General features: G+C 29.3%; 1 protein-coding gene across 1 annotated transcript in view; it reads left to right on the top strand.

Moving 5' to 3' along the window:
* Positions 1–21,768, top strand: part of Gp210 (nucleoporin 210) — a 168,170-nt gene that overhangs the window by 129,841 nt on the left and 16,561 nt on the right. Inside the window, exon 23 of the mRNA XM_065512218.1 lies at positions 3,140–3,190. Coding sequence (XP_065368290.1) covers positions 3,140–3,190 — 51 coding nt within the window. The remainder of the gene's footprint in view (positions 1–3,139; positions 3,191–21,768) is intronic.

The raw sequence follows: 21,768 nt of genomic DNA, 5'->3' as shown, positions 1-21,768 counted from the left end.
TGCTGAGTTCTTTTTATTTTGTAAAAATTGCAAAATTATTATCTCAGTCAAATGGAATTGTGTATAAATATGCTACTAAATATATAATACGTACTTGTTTTAATTATTGGTTTATTCATTAAATTCCAACAATTCCAACTTAAAAGTCCTTAAAAAGGACCTATAAGATGAAAACGCACTTCTTAGCTGTGATTATTTGTCATTATCAGGGAAACCGGAAATATGCTCTAAAAAAAGCGTTTTAGGCGCTTTAAATATGCAGTAAAAACTTTAAAATATGCTCTTAAAATTTAAAAAATATGCTCTTAAAAAAACAAACTTTTACATAATTTTTAACCAAAAAAAATTTACTTAAATTTTCAAATAAAAATCGTTGTCTATTGGATCTGAAAACATTTTTAAATATAGAAAATGTTCTTTCGACATCAACTGATGTTACAGGAGCAAATTTAAAAGACAACATTTCTTTAACACTTAGAACGGTTAAGTTTGAATTAGAACTAAAATTGGATATTTAGATGGAGCTATTATTAAAATAGTGCTTATTTTATATTAAAACAAGTAAGAGAGCTATATTCGGCTGTGCCGAATCTTTTTTCATTTTTTGGATAAAAAAATTTTTCGAATTGTTATTTTAAATTTTAAAAAAAATTTCTGTTTTTAAATTTTTTTTTTTTGGTGAAAAGCCATCTATTTTTCAATTTTGAATTTCAAACAAAGGAATTAAAAACCTGTAACACAACAGCGAAAAATAAGTAAGACAAAATTTGTTTTTGATAAACTCAAAATATGCTATTAAACAGTAAAATATGCTCTAAAAACGCAAAATATGACATAAATATGCTCTTAAAACAAATATATGCAAAAATATGAATTTAAGGGTAAAATATGCAAAAATATGCACTAACAAATCGATGCCAAAATTCTTAAATAGTTCTGAAACGTGTAAATATCTTATCCATGTGCTCATTCGACTCACCAGAAAAAACATGCATTTGCATATTTTTGTTTCCCTGGTCATTATAAATCATACCAAATAATTAATAAAACTCCATTACCAGATTTCAAAAATGTTTCAAATCATGGATTTTAGAACGTTTTTTGTCTCTCCTGCAATATTTCTGAAAAGCTAACAAAATGATTAATAAATTAAAATTTTAAGAACAAAACACACTAATGAAGTCAAATTTTTTGAAAGAAGGTAGGTACATCGAATTCAATTTAACGTTTGTTAAAATCATCAATAAGTTTTTAATGAATCATTAGTAAGATTTAGCCTAAACTTAAACTTATAGAATTATGCGGAATTTAATTTTAATTTTTAATATTTTCATTATGTGTAATTGATTCTGAAAAAGTATCTAAGTAAACTCATCGTCCTCTACTATATATAATCATTGTAATTCTTAAAAATATTTATCAAAAGAGGTTTGTATTGTAAATCAGCAGTTTAGGTTTCAAATCAGACCAATAATGTGTATCGAATGAATACTAAAAATGCACAAAACATGAAATTTATTAATTTTATTCCCAAATTTTAAAAACCGGTTAACCGAGTGATAAAAACCGGATAAACCGGTTAACCGAAAATCAACATTTCAAATTAACTGGTTCGCAAAACTTATAATTTTTAAAAAATTATAAGTTATTTCGAAACATTGTTGTCCAAAATATCGATCGAAATAAGGGGATATCTATCGTACGTGACATAAAACGGAAGTAATTTTGAGGTACATGTAGAAATATGCGAAAATTTGCGAATCGTGAGAGATAGAAAAATAAATAGAAAATATATATTCGGTTTCAATAAACAATTTGATAATAGCAAAAAAACAATCAGATTCAAATTCATTTTATATTACATGCTAATTTGGAGTTTAGTTTTCCCCTCATTCTTAGCTAAAACATATCAGTTAAATTAAAAAATTAAATTTAGTCAGTTTAAACTAATATTTTTGCACTTAAAATGTTGTAATAAGCTCTAAATACTTTCACATAGTAACATTTTAGTGTTTTCTACTATTCAAATCATCTTGAAAATCATCTTCAAGGGTTTTTGTTTTTTCCGTTGTGGTTGTCATTCTCGTGGAGTTGCCCATATAAGTATGTATGTATGTAGCTCAATAGTATTTGAATAAGAACTGCATCGATTTTTTAAAAAAAAAAAACAAGTAAGCGAGCTATATTCGGCTGTGCCGAATCTTATATACCCTTCACCAAATTATACTTCAAAATACAAATTTTAAATATTTTTAGGTAAACAAAATTAATTTTTTTTCCAAAGATGTTTTTTTAATTTTTTGGAAACATTTTTTTTCGAATTGTTATTTAAAATTTTAAATTTTTTTCCGTCTGTCTGTTTGTTGTAGGTACAACTTACTATGGTCTTATATACGTCGTTGCAAAAGTCTTTGAAATATCTATCATTAGATATCCATATTGTCTAGTCATCCAGATATTGGTAAAAAATAGGTCAAAAATCGAGGTTGTCCTGGTGTATTCCTCATATCTCAGCCATTTGTGGACCGATTTTGCTGATTTTAAATAGGAAACTTCTCGAAAGCATGCCTGACAGAATTATTGAAGATTTGGATCCCGAAGATATCTGGGGTCTTCAGAAAATTGATTTCAACAGACAGATGGACTGACAGACAGACGGACATGGCTTAATAGACTCCGCTATCTATAAGGATCCAGAATATATATACTTTATAGTGTCCGAAAATTATATTGTGGAAATTACAAACGGAATGACAAACTTATATATAATACAAGATAAGCTCAGTAACCTTATAATCGCAAATGGAAGATAAACTTAAAAAAAAACAAGTCGGAGTTTTAGTGATCTTTAAAAATCGGTTAATATCTTTGGAACTTTTTCTTTCAACATAGAAAATTCCAAAAAAAATGTTTAACAGGTTTTAGTTCCATCCATTGTTTGAGAACTTCCGAAAGTTATTTTTTTGTGTACATTTTGATTTACTGTGTAAATTAAACTAATCTTAGACTACGATTAGTTTAGTTTAAAATATATTTTTTTATATCACTAAACTACTTTTTATTTAGTACGCTTAGGTTTTTCGTGCACTGTAGTATACAATTTATTGAAAATTAAATTTTGTTTGTATTTCTCTTTCAGTGTATTTATATTTGAATCCTTCAAGTGGCAGTACTCAAATCAATCCAGACGGTAAGTTTTATTAACAATTTCCATGTTCTCTTTATTTCAAACTTTTTTGTGCTTCATATTTCACTAAAAAAAAGTCTAATTTTTTACCGGAAAAAATCAGCGTTTTATTAGCATATTCGGCTTAAAGTGAACGCACAAAGAAGAAATTAAAAGGATAAAATAAAAATCCTGGAAACTGAAAACAATTTTGTGAACAGATTTTTAAAGTATTTCTTGTTTTTTTAGTTATGTGTGTGTATTAGGGTATCCAAATAACTAGCTTTTTCTTTTATATCTAAAGTGATTGTAGAATTTAAAGTGTACCTAAAATATATGTATATGTAACACCTTTTTAGTTTACGATATCTATTATATAGTTTAGTATATCAGATTTAAAAAATATGATGGTAATAAAATTAAAAATTTTTATATTTTTCGGAAAGCTTAGAAAATTTTCTGTTAAAGAATGTATGTCTCATATGGGAACACATTTTGATGTCACTAGATGGGATACAAATCGAGTAAAATTTACTCCAAACATTTTCATTAAAAATAAGGTTTGGAGTTCACACAACAAAATCTACGGATGTTTTTTAACGAAATTCGTAATCATTTTCAAAGTTGCCACATTTTTCAAAATTAAATGGAATAAAATGGATTTTTCATGCTTCCGAACGCTCCTTCACATACTCACTAAATTTTATTAAAATCGGAGACCATCGGTAAAATACCATTAAATACAAAATGGAATTACTCAATTGATATAAATCAGAGCATCGAATTAATTCAATCTGAACTTAATTCACTAAAATCTCAATGCGAAATTAAACAAGTAAGAGTGCTATATTCGGCTATGCCGAATCTTATATACCCTTCACCTTTGTTGTGGATGCATTATTATTTTTTATAATTAGTATATATGTATGTACATTAGAGTGCTCCAAAAAAATAAAATTGCGAATTTTGACCGTCCCCCCCTCTAGAATTGTTCTATGTATTGTAGAAACACATTGTGTAAAATATTAGGATGATAGGATAACGTTAACTGGTGGCGCAACGACGCTGAAGTTTTGAGGTGCATTTACAAGGGGAAAATATGCAATTTTTTCATTTTTTGTAAAAATTTTGCCATTAAATAATGACTTTTACAATTTAATTTAAAAGAATCGAAATGTGTACGTAATTGTCGTTATAATAAGATATAAAAGACAAAAATTGGTGAAAAAATGTTAAAGTTATTAAAAAATCGCCAGGCCATTAACGTGTCTCAGGCCACTAGAACAAGAAATTTATGAACAAAATTAACATATTTTGAGAAATATTAAAATAAAAGCTCATTTTTACTTAAAATATATCCATATTTACTTGTATATGAGTTTTTGTCCTCGTAGGATACCGTTAACCTATTCGCAGGTATGACCAAAAAAATTTAATTTTTTTAACGGCAGTTTCAAAACTCCAATTTGAAATTTTTAAAAATTTTGTTAAACAAATTTCAGAATTTTTTGATCATCACATGGGGATTTATTGACAACATAATAGGGAATAAAAATGTGAAAAAGTATGTCAATACCTCCTATAGTTTTTCCGTACCTGCGATATAAATTTTGCGATTTTCGAGAAAAACTAATTTTTTGGTCATATTTTGGGGAATGACCAGAATTTCCTTACTGTAATGATTTTTAAGTAAAAGCTATTCAGAATAATATAGTCCAGGTAATTTTAAATATAGTCTGAAAGTTTTACTAAAATCGGAAAACTTTAACCCTTAAATCGTGAAGGTCAAAGGTCAATTTTTTCAATATTTAGAATTTCTCATGGAAAGATAGCGAAATTTATATATTTTTTGGCCGATTTTGATGAAACTTAAGAAAAATATAAAATGAAGTCTAGTATTAACAATAACAGTACAAAAATGGAAATTAACCCTTAATAGCACTTGGGGTCCAAATGACCCTCAACTTTTAAAATCACGAAAAACACATTAATTTTGACCCCAAGTACTCTTAAGGGTTAATTTCCATTTTTGTACTGTTATTGTGAATACTAGACTTCATTTTATATTCTTCCTAAGTTTCATCAAAATCGGCCCAAAAATATATAATATTTCGCTATCTTTCCGTGAGAAATTCCAAATATTGAACAAATTGACCTTTGACCTTCACGATTTAAGGGTTAAAGTTTTCCGATTTTAGTAAAACTTTCAGACTATATTTAAAATTACCTGGACTATATTATTCTGAATAGCTTTTACTTAAAAAACATTACAGTAAGGAAATTCTGGTCATTCCCCAAAATATGACCAAAAAATTAGTTTTTCTCGAAAATCGCAAAATTTATATCGCAGGTACGGAAAAACTATAGGAGGTATTGACATAATTTTTTCACATTTTTATTCCCTATTATGTTGTCAATAAATCCCCATGTGATGATCAAAAAATTCTGAAATTTGTTTAACAAAATTTTTAAAAATTTCAAATTGGAGTTTTGAAACTGCCGTTAAAAAAATTAAATTTTTTTGGTCATACCTGCGAATAGGTTAACGGTATCCTACGAGGACAAAAACTCATATACAAGTAAATATGGATATATTTTAAGTAAAAATAAGCTTTTATTTTAATATTTCTCAAAATATGTTAATTTTGTTCATAAATTTCTTGTTCTAGTGGCCTGAGACACGTTAATGGCCTGGCGATTTTTTAATAACTTTAACATTTTTTCACCAATTTTTGTCTTTTATATCTTATTATAACGACAATTACGTACACATTTCGATTCTTTTAAATTAAATTGTAAAAGCCATTATTTAATGGCAACATTTTTACAAAAACAGAAAAAATTGCATATTTTCCCCTTGTAAATGCATCTCAAAACTTCAGCGTCGTTGCGCCACCAGTTAACGTTATCCAATCATCCTAATATTTTACACAACGTGTTTCTACAATACATAGAACAATTCTAGAGGGGGGGACGGCCTGTACCTAGAAAGTTTTTTTCGTCCATACAATCTTGGAGCACTCTAATGTACATTGCCTACTTTCAGCGTACAGCATCCTAAATTTATCAAGAACACAAAAAACAACAACAACGCCAAACGAAACAAAACACCAAAAGAAAAAACAAAATACGCAAGGCAATGAAACCAACGCACAACCAAACAAACGTTTAATTGTATAAAAAACAACAACAACGCCAAAAGAAACAAAACACAAAAGAAAAACAAAAAAACGCAAAACATGCACATCCAAACATACGATTTGTTGCTTTTTTGTCAAAAAAACCAACACACAACCAAACTAAACTTTAGTTGTATAAAAAACAACAACAACGCCAAAAGAAACACAACACAAAAAAAACAAAATACACAAAGCTTGCACATCCAAACATACGTTTTGTTGTTTTTTTGTCAAAGCATGCAATACATTGTGTTTTTTGATGAAATTTTCAGAGGTTGTCTCGGATTTTTGCTCATATCTCCGTTATTTATGGACGGATTTTGCTGATTTTAAATCAGAAAGTATGTCTGACAGAATTGTTGAAGATTTGGATCCCGGAGATATCTGGGGCCTTCAGAAAATTGATTTCAACAGACAGACAGACAGACAGACAGACAGACGGACATGGCTTAATCGACTCCGCTATCTATAAGGTTCCAGAATATATATACTTTATAGGGTCGGAAATGAAAAATGTAGAAATTACAAACGGAATGACAAACTTATATGTACCCTTCTCACGAAGCTGAAGGGTATAAAAATGTCAGCCATTCATTGCGTAATTCCATTCACAACATATAATTCTTTAGCCTCTGAATGATTCAAGTTTGGTTAATTCTAATCTTATTTAAATATTTTTTCTTCATTCTGATTTGTTGTTGTTTTTTTTGCTTTAATCATTTACAAAATAAGTTGAAAAATTCATTAATTTTCAATAGATTTGAATTGAAGAAAAATTGAATCAGTCAATACATTTTAAATGCTATGTATTTTGTAATAGATTTGAATTCAGGAAAATGTGAATAATTCAATAAGTAATTAATTATATAAAGAATGAATTCTTAAAGCCTATGAATTAATTCATAATGAATTCATTAACGGAATGGTTAAGCGATAACATTTATTTTGATTTCGAAAATAGAATTAAGAATTAATTCTTTTGAACCTCTGATATAAATAATGTTTCGAATTAATACGATATACAATACAAAGTAGACTTATTAAAATTGAGAATTTTTTTAAAATCCCGAATAAATGTTCCTAAGAAATGGTTCCAATATTCAAACGAATAATAATCGAATGTATGTATACCCTAGAATGTATAGAGTAGCTTTTTATTTAAGTATTATATTTCAGTTTCGCGTTTATTCGATGGCATAAAACTTGCTCTTTGCAGCAGTTTTCACACTAAACCATCAGTATGCAACAACCGACCGACCGACCCCCATCGACCACCAGCAAAGTGCCAACGTCTTTCATAGAGTGGTAAAAGCACAAGTACAAGTAGTAGAAATATGTGGCAGCAACAGCAGCAAGTCATCAAGTTAATACTCGCACACAAGTATATTTTGGGGTCATACCAAAATTTTTATTTATGACTTAAGTTCAACGATTTTTTTTTCGTTTTCGCTTTCCTTTTTCTCTCTCTCTCTCCAGGAACGTTTCAACGCGATACTAAAATATAAACTTATTTTCAAACTAATTTATTTTTTCTATGAGTATGTTGTTCTAGGTGTGCGTGTGTTGTTATATTAGTTGGTTGGTGGTCGGACGTATCCGCATTTTCGTATTGGTGAAAATGAGTCAGCGCGACAAAAACTTTAGAAAATGATAAGCCAAAAACAGAAACAACCACAAAAACTAATATATATATATAAAAAAATAGTGAAGAAAAAGTTGTTACCTTTTAATATTTTATAGTGACTCTACGGGGAAGTTGCTTTTAAAGCAACACCATCCACCACATCAGCAGTATATTTAAAAGCAAATTTTATTTATCAGTTTGTTTGTAACACATCCAGTTACGTTTCATTTAGATTTATAGTCAATATAAGGGTCGCAAACACATACAAGAATAAATAAACTAAAACTTGTTGTTCAATAAACTATCTGTTAAAAATAATAAAAACTAAAATTTTCCAAATGATTTATGGGCAGACTATAACGATGGCCCTAAAAAGGTAAACTAAATTCGTTCTTGTTCAAATGAACCACTGGTTATGGCTTTTCTGCATCTTTTTTTTATTAATAAAAAAACCTAAATATATTTCTTCTTCAAGTTGATACTTTTTCCAACTAAATCTTACTTTGATTAGAAAAACTAAAAGTTTGTCGAAAGTTTATTCGATAACACCAGCAAGAGAAAAACTCTTTGAAATTATCAAAGGTAATTTACTTTTTGTCCAGTTTGTCTCCAAAACTTTAAAATTAAAACAACAAAAGATTATGAAGAAGATCGTGAGGATTTTGTTCATGAGAAACTAACAGTAGAGTAACAGCAAAAGATAAGATTAACTATATCTTCTTTTAACTTCTTATAGCATTAATGTTTTTATATGTGGAGCTATATTCAGAGTTATAACTAGTTTGCAGACAAAAGTTTTTTATATATTCTGATCCAAACATTTTAATGGATTTTTGGATGCATATGTAAGTTAGCTTTAGCACAAACTACTATTGCAATTTTCCGTTTTCTATGTCTCTTCGTATTTTAATAGAGTTTTTATTCCAAAATTGTTTTAGTTGAACCAATTTTGTACATTTGCAACACCAAATATTCCTGATCAACAAAAAATATTTTTGTTAAAATGTCACACTATTTGTCACCCTACTAGTCCATTCTCTAAAACGTTTATTTTTGGTGGAGAGTAATATATTTCCCGGTTGAGGACCTTAAAGATGAGCTATGTATAATTATGGATCCGGTATTAAGATTTATGGATATCTTTGTGTTAAATTTTTCATCAATATCGACATTGCGGGAATGTATTTTTCTGATATGGGCCTTATTTAGGAGTTATAAGCTATTAAGGAACGATCTTTGATGCTTATTTTGTCTAAATTTCGTATTAATAACGATTTGACAAGATTTGTATGGTTGTTAGAGTTATTCCCGGTAGTGGATCTTATTTGGGAGCTGTGATTAATTATATCTGATCGTCACAAAATCCAGTTCGATATCGAAATTTATAAGACATTTATGTTCGTTGAAGTGCTGTTCGAAAGTGGTCTTTATTTGGTATGACCAATTATGGGCCGATCTTCAAACAATTTGGTACGGCGATTTTTTATGCATTTTTAAAATTGCGTTATCAATTTGAATTTAACGGTATGTAACGCCTACCTTTGCCTTTTATAAACATTTCCATCTGGAAAAACTTCTGCTTATCAACAATGCTGATAACACGCTGTTATTAAAATTGTTTGTAAGTATTAAAACATTAACTGTGAAGCAGCTTTAAAAGCTCTAGGTGACCATAGTGGAAATTGGATATTCCATTAGATTATTCATGAGACTTCTATAAGGTGGTGCTGTATGAATTCATAGTAACAGCTAATTGTGAGTGAGTCAGTGTATCGTTGGCGCTGTTATATTAGTTAGCATCATCAGTGTTACCAGTGTATTTTTAAAGAGTGTGTATTAAAATAGAGTGACTATTTAACAGATTTTAATAAATAAAGAGTTTGTACAAATGTTTAATCTACCGCTCGCTTTTAAAATTAAAATGTTGGTATTTTTGGATTTTGATTAGTTTAAAATAATTGCAATGGAATCGGTCTTAAATTTTGTCCTATATTATAATAAATCCAGCCCAAAGTATAGTGAAATTTAAATTTATAAGCGTTTAACAATTTTGCATATTTGAGGGGCCTACTTTGAGGACGCTTCTTTCTGAGTGGTCTGTGGAGTCCGTCGTCAAAACTTAAACTAGATTACATACATGTGAAATTGTATGTCAATCGGTTACAAATCTCAGATTTACATATTTCCAAAATATTTTGATTCTGCCACACTGTGCGGTGTGAAACAGACAATATCGAGTCACCACAAAACTACTTTAATAACAACAAAAAATAATATTTTAATTACAAAATATTAACAGATAATGTTTTATATACCTACATATGTATATTTATAACTTTTTAAAATATCTATCTATATATGTAAAAATGAAATGGTCCATGTATGTAAGTAATGGCATCACGTGAGAGCGATTTGGCTGATTTTTTTTATTCGATTCGAATTTTCAGGAGATGGTTTGTATAGAAAAAAAAATTAAAAAATGGCGGCTAAAACCGGCTTTTTTGAATCCAGTCAACTGTAATAAAAAAGCCCTCTAAAGTATGCAGTACAAATATTGATATTTTATATGCAAATAAATAAGAACAGGCAGGTGTATGTGGGTTGGAGAAACTTGAAGAACTAACATTAGTAAATAGCTACCGGGCGAAGCCGGGGGCGGTCAACTAGTATATTTATAAAAATGAAATGGTCCATGTATGTAATGGCATCACGTGAGAACGGCTGGAGCGATTTGGTTGATTTTTTTTATTCGATTCGAAATTTTCAGGAGATGGTTTGTAAAGAAAAAAAATTCAAAAATTCCGGGTAAAACTCGGATTTTTTTTGTTGAGTCCAGTCAACTGTAATAAAAAAGCTCCCTAACGTATGCAGTACAAATTTTGATATTTTATTTGTAAATAAATAAGAACAGGCAGGTGTATGTGGGTTGGAGAAACTTGAAGAACTAACATTAGTAAATGCTACCGGGGTCAACTACACCATTTCCAATTGTATTTCAGAAGTTTCTAATTGTATTTCAGAAATTTCCAATTGAATTTCAGAAATTTCTAATTATATTTCAGAAAATTCCAATTCTATTTCAGAAATTTCCATTTATATTTCAGAAATTTCCATTTATATTTCAGAAATTTCCAATTATATTTCAGAAATTTCTAATTATATTTCAGAATTTTCTAATTATATTTCAGAATTTTCCATTTATATTTCAGAAATTTCTAATTGTATTTCAGAAATTTCCAATTGTATTTCAGAATTTTCCAATTGTATTTCAGAAATTTCCATTTGTATTTCAGAATTTTTATTTTATACTTAAAAAGTTTCCAATTGTATTTCAGAATTTTCCAATTGTATTTCAGAAATATCCATTTGTATTTCAGAAAATTCTAATAGCAATACCAATGGATATTTCTGAAATACAAATAGAAAATTCTGAAATACAATTGGAAAATTCTGAAATACAATTAGAAACATTTTAAATATAAATTAAAAATTCTGAAATACAAATGGAAATTTCTGAAATACAATTGGAAAATTCTGAAATACAATTAGAAAGTTCTGAAATATAAATGGAATATTCTGAAATATAATTGGAATATTCTGAAATATAATTAGAAAATTCTGAAATATAATTAGAAATTTCTGAAATATAATTGGAAATTTCTGAAATATAAATGGAAATTTCTGAAATATAAATAGAAATTTCTGAAATTGAATTGGAATTTTCTGAAATATAATTAGAAATTTCTGAAATTCAATTGGAAATTTCTGAAATACAATTAGAAACTTCTGAAATACAATTGGAAATGGTGTAGTAGTAAATAAAATGTAAAATTTAATTCGTTTCCAACCTTTTTTATGAACATTAAAATTATTCGTTTTAGGTTTTATTTAACTTTATCTATGCCGAACATTTTTTTAGAACCCTATTTATTCTCTTTCACAGTGTATGATGGTCCCTACTGTAATAAAAAGAAATTCGTCTAGCATGAAATTATAGAAACATTTTGGAAATTTTAATAACAGCTTTGTAAATAAAACGAATGAAAAGTTAAAACGGGTTAAACATAATTCGTTCTACTTATACATAGTTCAGTGCGATTAATAAATATTTCATTCAATACAGCTTTGGGGCAAAGAAATTCTTAAAATTTTCTAACAAAACGAACCAAGTAAATCGAAATTCATCCAAACAAATATTAGTTAAAACAATAATAATTGTACGAGTATCAAAGTTGAGTTGAAAATGTACATTTATCTCTTGAACTTTTCGGCTTTTTGCACAACAATAAAGCTCACAATACCATTCTGTCCGCTGCTGCCTTCGTGGAAGTGGCTGAATTTATACATCGAAATGGTTTGTTCATAAATATTTTTGTTCTACGACGAGTATTTTAATATTTTTTTTTTTTTTTAGAAAATAATTTCTTTGTGAACTTTTAACAAAATTAATATTATTATGTCTGTTTTCCCTTTTTGTTGTTTTTTTATCTTCGCCCTTTTGGGTATGAAGCAAGAGTTTCTCAATTGGTTATATTTTCAAATGCATATCTTGTATTTGTGAGAAAACTAAATTTATAGTTGGCTGCTTTAAGGAGGCTACGAGAAATAATGGACCGATTCTAACCAAATTCAATAGGCTTCGTCCTTAGGGCAAAAGAAAAAAAAACATTGAAAATGTATCAGTATTACGAGAGAGGTTGTCTCTTTACTGAAAGGGCAACAACACTGCTACTGTCAATAGGCAATTGTCCGTTGACTCCTGTCAAAATTCGATCAAGCTGCATCATTTAGTTTGTGTTTGACAGCCATTTACAGCAGACTACCTTGTGACTTGAGGAGAAATTGGAAAAATTAAAAAAAGAGCATTATTTTTTGGCGAGAAAAAACATCACTCAAACCAAGGCTAAGCTTGATAAATACTATTGGAACTCTGACCATCAACTTCAATGGTAAAATAGTGGTTTACTGAATTTCGTTGTGGCCGTACAAGCACTGAAGATGATGATATGGTGTTGGCCGATCGGATATTGAAAGTGCTAGAGCTTGGAAGCCGTAGGCATCTCATATGTATCACATTTTTTTTGGAAAAAACGTTATAAAGTATCTAGATATTTACTACATTGCCTTTGAATTGAACCAGTAGCTCGAAACATAAAATTTTCTATTCACACTTGAAACCCCTAAATGGAAACACTTCACTACTGGTGTACGTACTTCTGTTTAGGTTTCCATACATTAACAACTGTTTAAACATTGTGGCAACATTTAAATATTTCGAATTAAATAAAAACTCTTGCCAGTTTTAAGAGCAGACGTAATTATTTAGAAAGAATTATTTTACTGTCACATTGGGCAAAAGAAGCCTGACCTAGAACACAATTAAATTGAAATGAAGAAATAAAAACGTTAAATAAAACAGAAGAAAAGGGAACTGTACAGAACAGAGCAGCACTCAACGATACAAAATGCTACAAGCAAAAAAAAAAAAACAGAATGAATGTTAAACGCGAGTAAATTTTGTATAATTGAAATAATTAAAATTTACTAGATATTCTAAAGAGGAATTTACTTATAAAAACATTTTAAATGTATTTTTTTTAGCGTTTTAACAATAAATCCCAGTAAACATATATTTTATAGACACATATCAAGTTATTGTGTTCAAAATTAAATCGAAATTTTGAATATTTTCTTTGGCAAACATTTTGTGCATCTTTTCGATGCTCCCAAGGTCTCAAATTGTTCTCCATCATCCAAAACCAATTGCTGGAGCAAATCAGATAACATTTAAAGGTTTCAAATTTTATGTGCAGTTTCGAATATTTTCCAAAGATGTAATGAATTAATTTAAGTTTTTAAAAAAAAATCCAATTAAAAATTTTGTTGTTTTTCATTAAACCATAGATGTTGAAATATACATTACCATAGATAACCCATTATAATATTATACAAAAAAAATAATTTATAATTTTTGCTAATATGAAAACATAATTTTTTTACCAAACTAAAATGCATTCAACTGACTCAAAACCATTCGCTGGGAAACTATTTTATGTTATTGTGTTTTTAATGTTACAAATTATGTTTTTGTTGTTCCGCTGTACTACTTACTTGAGTATGAAAATTTAATTAATTGTGTACAAATGAGGATAAAATAAATTTTGTTTATGCCCAACAATTTATAGCGGATACTACTTGTACATTGTATATATTTCTACTAAATTTTTAATAATTTATTTTTTTTATTTTTTACTCAAATTATATCAACTACGCTTTACATAATTTAGTGGCTCAAATCGAAAATGTTTCAAAAATAATCTCTTACTTAGAGGGGGGTCAGACGGCATGTATTAAGATTCATAATTTCCACGTTCACACGTACTTATGTAATTACGTGTGACATAACCTCTATTAGTCAATAGAATTGTTGTTTTTAACTATATATCTATTAAAAAATTTTTAAATCACAATAAATATATTTAATTTGATGAATCTTATTTTGTTATGATTTTTCTCTGTTTTTTTTGTTTTGTATTTTTTATTTTGCACTCACACAGTGTTGCATTTCAAAATACACATGGTAAACACACGAAAATATAACATGCTCTAATTACGAAAAATTTTCATGTATTTTACATACACAAAGTTTCATATGGATCACACGATATGTATATGTTTACATGTGGAAAAATGTCCCAATACATGTCAAAAAACACATGCAATACATGCCGTGTGACCCCCCTATTAGCACGGTTTATTTGTTGGTGAAAATGATACTTTAAATATGATGTTTATACCTACGAAATGAATCAACCCTCTATCTCCTCTCTTTAGGGAAATTCAAAAAAGTTCTTTCAAAAAGGACATGTAAGGATTAAAATATGAATGTTTTTTGTAGATCTCCTTAAGGACTATTTATATTTTAAATTTCAGTTCATTCCGATTATACTTGGATTTTTGGCATTTTTTTTTAAAAATTTGAAACCCGGGTGGCGTGTAATTTTGCTAATTAAATGTAAAGCTCTTTACCACTTAACAACTATTGTATCTTTAGTGACCTCCACTGAAATTTTCGGGCAAACATTTTTGTAGAATATTTTAATCCTTAACCCTTTGTCGACCGACGGTACTTATAAGTACCATAACAATAATAAGCTTACAAAATGAAAACAAAACATTTTGAACCTTTTTGCCCAAAAGTACTTTGAAGTACACTATCATCTTTGGAATAATATGTTTTTCTTGCCTATTGGCAAATTCGCTTACCCAGAATAACGGTGAATTATTTGATGTTGTAATGACAAAAATAATTTTTCGTAAAATACCATAAAATACACTTGTAGTAGAAAATTTTATAAAAGTTACAAAACTAATCAATATAATAATAAAATGGAAACAAAAATCTATGAGTTTTTCTGTCTTTTGTCTGATGCTGACCCAACGGTACCAGGTCCCTTTCGGATCCTTGCAGGTCCCTTTCGGCACATTGCCGGTCCTCCACAAAGTTAAAATGTTGTAAATAACTTCCTTATTTTCAATATTTCATAAACAAATAAAACTTTTTCAACTATTTAAAGCCTTGGTCCACAAGGGGTTAAATGACCTTTTTGAAAGGACTTTTTTAATTTTCTCGAAGAAAGGGTCAAATTGACACAAAAATGATCCCCATAAAATTCCACAATATAACTCTGACAATGAGAATTCTCTGTACCAATCAAAAATCCTCAATTTGTTGGACAGTGTAATTAATTTTCATTTTAATCTGATATTTATTCTAAATTGATTATTCATATATGGGCATTACCAGGGGTCACGAACGTACGTTCGTACGCTTTTGATGTATAAAGAATATAAAAAAAAAACTTTTCCAAGCATTTTTTTGCGATTCGATATCATTTTGGTAGCTCTATGTTTAGTGCAAAATATGGATTTCATCGAGTTAAAGTTTTCATAATTATAAACATGTGGTAACGAACGTACGAAAAATAGAAGTCAACTTTGGCTGACAGTAGTGAAATGTAAAAATCTGCGAAATGGAACGGAATATTTAAAAGCGATTAATTTATTTTAAAAGTGTATTAATGTAGGTCTCTATCCGGTATTTACACAATAAAATATCTCTATTGGTTTCTGTTTAATTATCTTAAGTACCGGTCGCGAACGTACGATTTTTGCATATGTTTTTTTTATTATTATCACCATGCATTTTCCCATAAATACCTTAAAATGGTCGGTCAAGCCCGATAATACCCTACACTATGTAAATGAGCAAAACATTTTTAATTTAAAAATTCAATAATTTATATTCGTGAGTGATTTTCGAAGTGGGCCTTATATGGGAGCTATGACCGATAAAGTCCAATTTCGGAAGGACATTTGTATGGGGGCTAGGAGAAATAATGGACCGATTTCAGCCCGTTTCAATAGGCTTCGTCCTTGGGCCGAAAAAATGTTATGTACCAAATTATATCGAAATATGTTCAATAAAACCCGATGATTATCCACATTTTATTTTTGATTCTGGTTGACTAATGGCAGGAAATGCCCATATAGAATTTATAACATAAGATATTAAATAAATTGGTATTAAATTAAATTGGTAAACATTTTTAAAACAAATTTGTGGAAAATTCATTGATAAATTATCAACATTTTAGTATATTTAGGGCCATTATTACAACTTGACGTTATAGTTAAAGTTAACTTTAAGGCACCTTTTTCTATTGCCTAAAGTTACCTTTAACTATAAAGGCAAGTTGTAATAATAGCCCTTAGACAAGTTAAATGCTATCTGTCAAATAATTAACAGACGCAAGGAAATACATACCCAATCTTTTAAATGCTAATACAAATAAATCCTGATATTTTATTTGTTTACCCAAAATTTGTTGCACAATTTTTTTTTATCATCTATACTACCTTCATCAAGTTTTTGGCTCTGTGCAGGATTAAATTAAAACCATTTTGACCTATAAAATATGAATTTTTGTTTGGTTTTACTTTCGTTTTATTTTCATACTGCGCTACATTTTATTTTGATTTTGTTTTTAAAAGTGAATGGGAAACATGAAGTCATTAGCAAATACTAAATTTAAAGCAACAACACATTAATCACACTTACTGCATATAAATAATACACACAATTCATATAGAATTTGGCGGCAGAAGTTTTAAGGAATCAGTTTCAAAAAATATCTAAAATTATTCTGTATTTCCCACAAGCATTGGGAAATAAAGTTTCTTAGACATGGTTGGTGTTTTTTTGGTTAAAATTAAATAAATAAACTAATATTTATTTAAGAACGCAGTTAAACTCAATACCATTTGATCATTAAGCTAACGAGGTGCTTTTATCACTTGTAGGGTACCCAACAAATAAACATTTTTTTTAATTGATCATTTAAAAACTTTGCTACAAAATGTATTTATTTATTTAAGGAACTGTTTGTTGTTCTTTATTTATTTTCTCTCATACGTATGGCTGACTTTTTTCGAAGTCCTTTCCTGTCTAAAGATTTTTTCTATTCGACATTCAAATGCCAACAATAAATAATGAGAGGAGAGTATCATCGCGGCAGTTGGTGTTGTTGATGTTGCTTTTGATGACTGTTTAATTTATTAATGTGTTGTTCTCCTTATCTTGGAGTTGTAGTTTAGTTTAGCTCAGCTCAGTTTTTTGTCTGATCCAAAAAGTTGGCAGTTTGTGTGCATCCAATATTCATGTGCGTCGCCAACTTTACGCTTGAGTTTTCTTTTCAATTAAGTTTGAGTTTTAACTTAATTTAAAAAATAGTTTTCATACCGTTTCTCCCTCGCTTGGCTTGTCCCGACTTTTTGAATTCTGTACATTTTTATAATTTTTCTTTCAAAATTTCTGAGGATGGCAAAAAAGAATATTGAAGTTAAGCCAACAATTATTGTTAAAAGTTCTGCTTGCTGTTATTTTTTTTTTGTTTTTCTTTTCGCTGCTGCTGTTGAACGCTGTTGTCATCGTTCGTTGTTGTATTCATAATTCATCATCATCGCTCAGTCAGTCAGTCTTGTTCAGAAATTTAAGACATGGCATGGAGTGTGTGCGCCAGAAGTATTTAGTTGAAATGTGGGCGTTTGAATGGGAGTTTCTGTGTGTTGAGGGGCATTTGCTAAAGTTCATCGTCTTTCGGTAGTCAGTTTATACATGATGTATGTTTGTATGGACGTATGAACAACGTATGGATGAGTGTATGTTGTACTGAGTCAATAACTAAGTGAGCCACAAATTGGTGGTTGACATGTTGTGTTGTGCCTCACTATCAAAGTATTTGAACAGTGATGCTCAAAATATTTCGCAATATTAATGGATATTTGAAGGCAATTTTCAATGAATCTCTTTAAAATAAATTGATACATTTGCGCCACATATGCAATTTAATGGGCGGATAATATAATAATAACCAAAAACCTATTAATAAATGCCAGCCTCGGGGGGAGACTCCAACTGTGTCATGTTGAAGTTTGGATGACTCCTCCGGTGACATCCCAGAAGGAACTGTTGCGTCAGCATGATGTTATGTTCCTTGACCGGTAGAACCTTAGTTTGGAGGTAATTTGTCCGGCCAATCGTCTTGTAGGTTGCTAGCAAGGTTTGTTTGTCCATACCACAAGTGCTGCCGGCTAGTGCCTTGAGGACCTTGTTTCTATTTCGCAGTTTGTGCGTGATTGCTGAGGCGGTAAAAATTATATCAAAAGTGACACCCAAGAGTTTCGGGTGGTTCACTGTCGGTTACCTTTGTAAAGCATGTCAGTTATTATATTTAATTAAAAAGGGTGACGAGAAAAAAGCCATTGCAGGTTTAAAAACATACAAGGCTCAAAAATTTCCTGACACGAACTCTGCTAAAAAATTAGAGGCCAAAGACAGAGCACGAAAATTGAAGTCAAATTTTATAAAAAATATACCTGTATAATGGATGTCGAAATGTACGTATGGAACATTTTTCGCAGCTTCCGGGTCAATATTTTTATGTTGATGATGCTCGAGGGAATGTTGTAGATAAGTTTAGGACGCACAAATTTTTTCCCAAAAAGTTCTTGGCATGGCAAGCAATAATTACTTGTAAAAATTGTTCGAATTAATGGAACAATGTTATGGCTATGTTTTGAACTATTTTGCTGTTAACTGTGTTTGCATTCAAAGGTTTTGTCGACACAGTATAGGTATAAATAATCTTAAACTTTAACTACATTTCAGAGCATCCATCTATATATAAACATTGACACACACAACTCTAAACACTTACACTCACACTCATGAAAACTCAAACGTTCTAGTTTTAATGAATGAATAAACGAAGACACAGCATCTAACAACAAATGGCTGATTGTAGTTTGTAATACTGTCGCATACCCTGGCTTAATTCGCAAATACATGCACAAAAAGATATTCATCCACACATCCATCCAAACATATATAAACATATATGTATGTATGTATAGTGAGATAAAAAGATACAAAGTTACTGTGCAGTAGTAGTTACTAACTAACGTGCATTCTGCTGAGTTTTTCTTTTTGTTTTTGTTTGTTTCTGTATGCTTTAGTAAGTTGGTATTTGCTTGCAGGCGGAAATTTCATGTGACGACACACAGACACACACACATGGACATACACAGAATGCAACTTCCTGTTAACGGTAAAAGTAACAGCACAAATTGAGTTGTTATGGTAGTAGTTTTTCGAGTATTCATTCTATTTTCTTGTTTTTTTGTTTTTTTTTTTGCTCAGTCAGTGGCTCCTAGATTTTTGTTGTTTCTAAACAAAATCATTTATAAATTCTTGTACGTATCTCGAGCCGCTGTAACAACACCCCAGTCGGTAGTTTATCTGTTGGCTACTGTTTCAACAGATGTTTTATCGCACACCTGTATTACAAGCAAATGACATGCTAGGCATGATTCAGCCAGTGAATAGAGGTTGTTACAATGAGTTGTTGTATTTAATGATGGGGGCCCATTTTGTGTCGGATAATTGGAAATTGATTTAGAAGTTAAGATTGTAAAAAATACCCCCAACACTTAAGACAATTGAGTTGTGATAAAAGGGGGAAATACATACATAAAATGAAATTGTATCTTTAAAAATTTTTGTTTTTTTTCCAACAAATTTTTCAAATTTTCTGTTTAGTTAGATGTTAATGTTCTATATTTAGACTTCTACCTCAATGCTAATCTGTTTTCATATCTTTCAGTATTTCTCTGACACAGTGAGTTTAACATAAGGGATTATTTTTTGCAACTGCATTAAACTACATTGAAGTACATATACATATGAGGAAAATCAATCATTTTGGAGAATAATATTTCTTTTGGGTTTTCGAAATGAAAAAAAAATCCGTGACACATATCGGTAGACCATAAAAAAACTTGAGAGTCCGAAATCTTAGTTTATTCATCTTTTACCACTTAAATTTATGGTCATTTAAAAGTTGAACATTTAAAAATATGCTTTGCAATTTCATTAATTAATTTCATACCTATACTCACAGTTTCTTACTTAAAGATTAAATCCAACATAAATTATATGGTGATACCCAGCAAAAACTTTACTTACCTGGTAAGCCAGCAAGTAATATTGGACCAACGCACAGAGGGATTTAGGTGTCAAAAAGTAAATTTTTCAAACACTCAATTTCAAAAACCAAATGATGCAGTTTTCTAGAGAAATGTTTAAAGATGAAATGTACACTTATAGTTTTAAGAAAAATTTTATTTTATTTTTAAAAAATTGAAGTAAAGTCCATGCAAGGGTGTTAAGCAAAAATTTATTTATATTTTCACTTATATTTCATATAAGTTTAATTTTCCTAATAATACCATTTACCTTTAACATATTTGAAAAATATAACATTTCTCCATAAATAAAAAAAAATAAAAATTATGGGGATATCATAAACCGTTAAGAAGATTTGCCCAAATCTATAAGTCTCTAAAAATTATTTTAGTTTTGATTTTCCATGGAAAAAAATGTAGCCCCACTCCCCCAAGCTGTTTTTTTAATAAAATTAAAGTTGTGTCTTGTTTCGATTAAAAAAAAATAGTTTTCGGAAGTTTTCGGAACAGGATGAAAACATAAAATTTTTTGTCGAATAATAAACGAAATATGTTTATCTATGTATGGGTTTCGTGGGCGGTGGGCGTGACCGATTTTATTGAAACTCTGCATGCGTTCTTCTTTTGTTTCAAAAAATATATGTACCATATTTCTAGACTTTTACTTGGATAGGATAAATTTTATACAAATATGATTTTCTTTCTTCAATAAAGTCGATGTTTTTTAATTTTTTTTAGGAAAAGATCTAAGCTTTCTTTCGATTATAAAAAAGCATTTTTTGAAAAAAAACTCAAAATTTTTTTTTGATTTTGGGAAAAAAATTTAAAAAAATTTTATTTTTTAGAAAGTTTGAAGAAATTGCTATCTAAACTATTTGGGACACAATTTGCTAAGACTCTTGACCGATCTTGTTGAAAAACTGTGTCTGAATTTCTTCGGAAGACATCGTCTTCAAAAGTTGGTTCAATTGACATGAAATCCTTCATATTTAAGTCAGACCAACACTACAGTCATCATTATAATAGCGTTACCGAATTTTACCTATTTACCAATTTACCTATTGGATGTACCCAGTTTTTTACGCCAAAGATAGATGTTCAAATTGTTATATTGCTTTCATGGATACCTGAATCAAATTTTCCACTGGAACATGTTTTTGCAATCGAGACTATACTACATAATCCGTATCTTCCCAAACTTAATATATTTTTGA

The sequence above is a fragment of the Calliphora vicina genome, chromosome 5 (assembly GCF_958450345.1).
Source record: "Calliphora vicina chromosome 5, idCalVici1.1, whole genome shotgun sequence".
NCBI lineage: Eukaryota > Metazoa > Arthropoda > Insecta > Diptera > Calliphoridae > Calliphora > Calliphora vicina.
Note: the sequence above shows the minus strand (reverse complement) of the source record. Positions and strands in the feature narration are given on the sequence as shown.